The 3872-nt window shown below is 43.2% G+C and overlaps 1 protein-coding gene across 1 annotated transcript; it reads left to right on the plus strand.

The window, feature by feature from the left end:
- Positions 1-4: 4 nt before the first annotated feature.
- On the plus strand, positions 5-3458 carry LOC123191742 (uncharacterized; the record flags this gene model as incomplete). The annotated part of the gene is made up of 2 exons (XM_044604366.1): positions 5-465; positions 3058-3458. Coding segments are annotated over 2 exons (705 nt in total), but the record flags the coding sequence as incomplete, so codon positions are not given.
- Positions 3459-3872: the final 414 nt, after the last annotated feature.

Below are 3872 nucleotides of genomic sequence, written 5' to 3' on the forward strand. Positions count from 1 at the left end.
CGGCTGCGTCTTCCTCTCGCCGAGCGCGCTCTCGCAGCTCGACGCGCTCGCCGCCTTCCGCTACGAGCACACCTTCCCCCACGGCAGCCTCACAGTGCGGGCCCTCACCCCGACCGACGACGCCGAGGCCGAGCTGCTCGTCCGCCTCCTCGCTTCCTCCTTCTCCGAGGACGTCAGATGGGCCCCCGCGCAGCGCTACGCCCAGCTCCTCGCCTTCGTCATCCGCCGCTACCTCTACGAGCGCCGCGGCCTCGCGCCCCACGCTGCCGTCCTAGTGGGTTTCTACAAGCCCGCCGCCGCGGAAGAAGGGGGGGAGGGCGAGGTCGACGGGGATGAGGGAGAGATGGCGTGCACCGCCGAGGTGTCGCTGGACGCGGTGGGCGCCCCGGGGGCACCGCCCACGCCAACGCCGCCGCTCGAGTTCCCTTACATCTGCAACATGACCGTGAAGACCTCGTTGAGGAGGTAACGGATAATGCTCTCTTTCCAACCACCATTTTGCCCACCTGTTTATTTTTGTAAAATAGGATAAATCTGTACATACATGTTGGACATTGAGTTGATTGTGAAAGGGGATTCCCTGGAATTATGACCTATGGAGGACTCGAGTAAACCATTTTTTGTTTGGGATTGCTTTTTGTTGCCAATTGTCACATGTGCAAATTAAAGATTTGGGTAGAGTTAAGGGATTCCTTAAAAGTATGGACTATGGATCATCTGAGTAAAAGATTTCAGCCAATTGTGACATGTGCATCCTTCAGATTGGAATTACCGTCCTCTTTTTATGTTCAACATGACCAATGATACAATTTTACTAGTATAACATAGTCCCCTACACATTTGATCAGCTATCCTGATTCGAATGAATTGAAATCCTAGCTTCTGGGAGCAAGAAGAGACCGCAATTCGCTGGCTAATTTCCGCCGATTCCCCTCATTGCTGGAACCCTGGATGAATGCATGGGTACAGACACTGGCGGAGGAGCCCAGTGGGCAAGGTGTGGCGGCCGCCACACCTTGATTCAGCACCAAATTTTTTTATACATATAAGCATGCACGTTTTCTTGGCGGTAATACTTAAGCATATAGTACTGCTTGTTGGTTTTAGACCACAGTAGATCGATTCGCCCAAGCAAACCTAGATGGAAGCACACAAGCAGACAGCTTGATTGATGTGCTGCCTAGCACATGCACACGTAGACGTGCTCGAACTGGCTCGCTTCTGCTGAACAACAATCGGATCGATTCTCTCGGCGTCTCGCTCTTGATGGATCTCTCATAACTTGGCGATAAAAAAACAGAATGGAGAAAATTTTGCTGGTGCGTGTAATTTGCATTTTTTGGGTTATTCTTTTCCTTGATATGTACTCCCTCCGTTCAAAAAAGTTTGTCCCTTAAATGGATGTATCTAACACTAACTTGGTGCTAGACATATCCATTTGTGGGACAAGCTTTTTCGGACGGAGAGAGTATATATAAGAGTACATGACTGACTAGCGGTGCCCTTTCACCAAAAAAAGAAAAGACTGACTACCCGTGCCAACGCGTCACGGACTTCGCTACCAACACAACATGACCCGGTGTTCAGTTTAATATATGGGATGAGTATGAGGTGTGCCGGACAGCTAAATAATTTGATGGTGTATTACATTGAAAAAAATGATATTCAAAAGTTGATATATTGCTATAATTAAGGAAGACCTTGAGAAGGAGGATATGGCACTGCCATTGCATGCATCTTCTAGATGCCATTGAAAGCTTCAGTGCAGTGTGAATTGACTATTATGTTTGTGCATCAAATTTTTTTAGTTGACAGTTCGCCACACCTTATTTTTTTTTCGTCCTCCGCCTCTGGGTACAGATTCGGTTCCTCGTATGTTAGGTTTGTGTGTTCTTAGAAGGGGCATCTTGTCTGTGGATGTGATGCTGTATGGAATAAAATTGTCCTGACTCTATCCTTGTCCTGGTGTAGCTACACACCTTAATGTCGGAGAGCCAGTGGTATTTTCTAATCTGCTCCCATGGATCGATTCCTGATTCCGCAGTTTGTCATCCAGCGTTACTGCCTGACTTGGCAGTGGTGATGGCGATGTATGTTATGAGCTCTTTTAGTTAGTGATGCTCCGGTTTTGTCTTTCTGTGCTCTTCGTCTTTTCCTGGGCAATCTCGCACGAAGCAGTGGTTCGGCATCCTGTCCTGCCCAACAAAGGGCATGTTCCCGGCCACAATGTTTTCAATGAATTTTGGTTCTCACCTGTTAGTGTGGGCAGCTGATGCGTCTCTTCGGAACCTTCAAGTGCTTGTCCTGTCTTGGTCTTCTGCAACCTTTTTACTGGAGGATTGGAGAAACACAGACACAGGCACGAAGGGCGGGTTTGAAGACACGTTCATAGTATCTTGATGAAAATTTTGTTTTTATCAAGGAGCCCATTGCTTGTTTTCGTTCTTTTCAAATTACTTGGTGCTCTTATACTATCTTTGTTTAATCAATAATGTTAGTTAGTTTTGCTTTGAAACATGATACAAATTTATTGTAATGAACAATTAGGTGAGAAATCATTTAAAAGCAGTTTTGTTTATATAACTATTGGAGTGGCCTGCGCAATTTGATAGCTAGATTTGTTTTTCTTGTATTGGATTCTTATAATATTTTCTAAAAGCTTACATCGTTATTATCTAGTCCCGCCAAAATAAGCGGTGTATATATTTTCCTTTTACCAAATAATAGCTCAACTGTAATCTGGTCCCACCAGAAAAAGGGTCTAGATCTTTCGTTTTCTCTAAATCTAATCTATACATCTAGCCCAACCAAAATAAGCGGAGTAGATTTTTTTAATCTTTCTCTCAAATATTTTGAGATTTCTATATTTCTAGATTAATGTTGGAATTTATATGCCTCCAAATGAATGTGGTACCTTGAATCTCACTTGTTGTTTAAAGATATAGATGAGTTGATTGCAAAATTGATTGGTTTAATGCCATATGGAGTAGTATATTATGTTTGCGATATTGGATTCTATTGTTGTTCTAAAACTAAAAATCTTGTTTTGCTCACCAGGAGAGGAATTGGAAAACAACTTCTTAAGGCATGTGAGGATCTGGTTGTCAAGATGGATGCCAAAACGCGTGTATATCTTCATTGTAGAATAATTGATGAAGTGCCGTTCAACATGTACATAAAAGCAGGATACGACATTGTTCAGACTGACAGTATCCTTGTTTGGCTGAGCCTCCAGAAGCGCAAGCACTTGATGCGCAAGGAATTACCGCAAGTTTCTGTTGGTAGTGATGTACAACCTTAGAATTTTGAGGGGCTGAACATGCCATAGCACCATCAGGTAAACATAAGTTGAATCTTGTGTGTAAATCTTATGCTTCTAGTTAGCCCTAATTGACATGTGCATATTTACTACTGTATTCTCCTTGTCAACTGGCTATGAAAAATGGTTTTTGTGGAGATGAATTTAAGTACTTGTAACATATCTTGACCTATTGTATAGCTAATATGCTCACTGATCAGAATTGATGTTTGAACATCGTAACTCTGGTGGTTTCAAAAATTGATGAAGAAATTAATTAATGTTGGAGTAAGTAGATTTTGTGGTTCTATCCTTCGTAAACTTTCCACATACATGACTAGTGATCATGTGTACAGGTCATCACAGTACACATCTATCATCTTTCTGAATCTAAAACTGTTGCAGAAAACGGAGAAATGAGGTTTGACTTTGGCATAGTAAAAAGAAGGAAAAGAGGGACTCTCCGGGATCTTATGGATTAGCAGAAGTTCCTGCATCATTGGTCTTCCATGTTTTTCTTATATTTGTTAAGCACAGCAAGTAATAGCTCATTCCACATATCAATTGGTCCTGG

This window comes from Triticum aestivum, chromosome 2A (genome assembly GCF_018294505.1).
Source record: "Triticum aestivum cultivar Chinese Spring chromosome 2A, IWGSC CS RefSeq v2.1, whole genome shotgun sequence".
NCBI lineage: Eukaryota > Viridiplantae > Streptophyta > Magnoliopsida > Poales > Poaceae > Triticum > Triticum aestivum.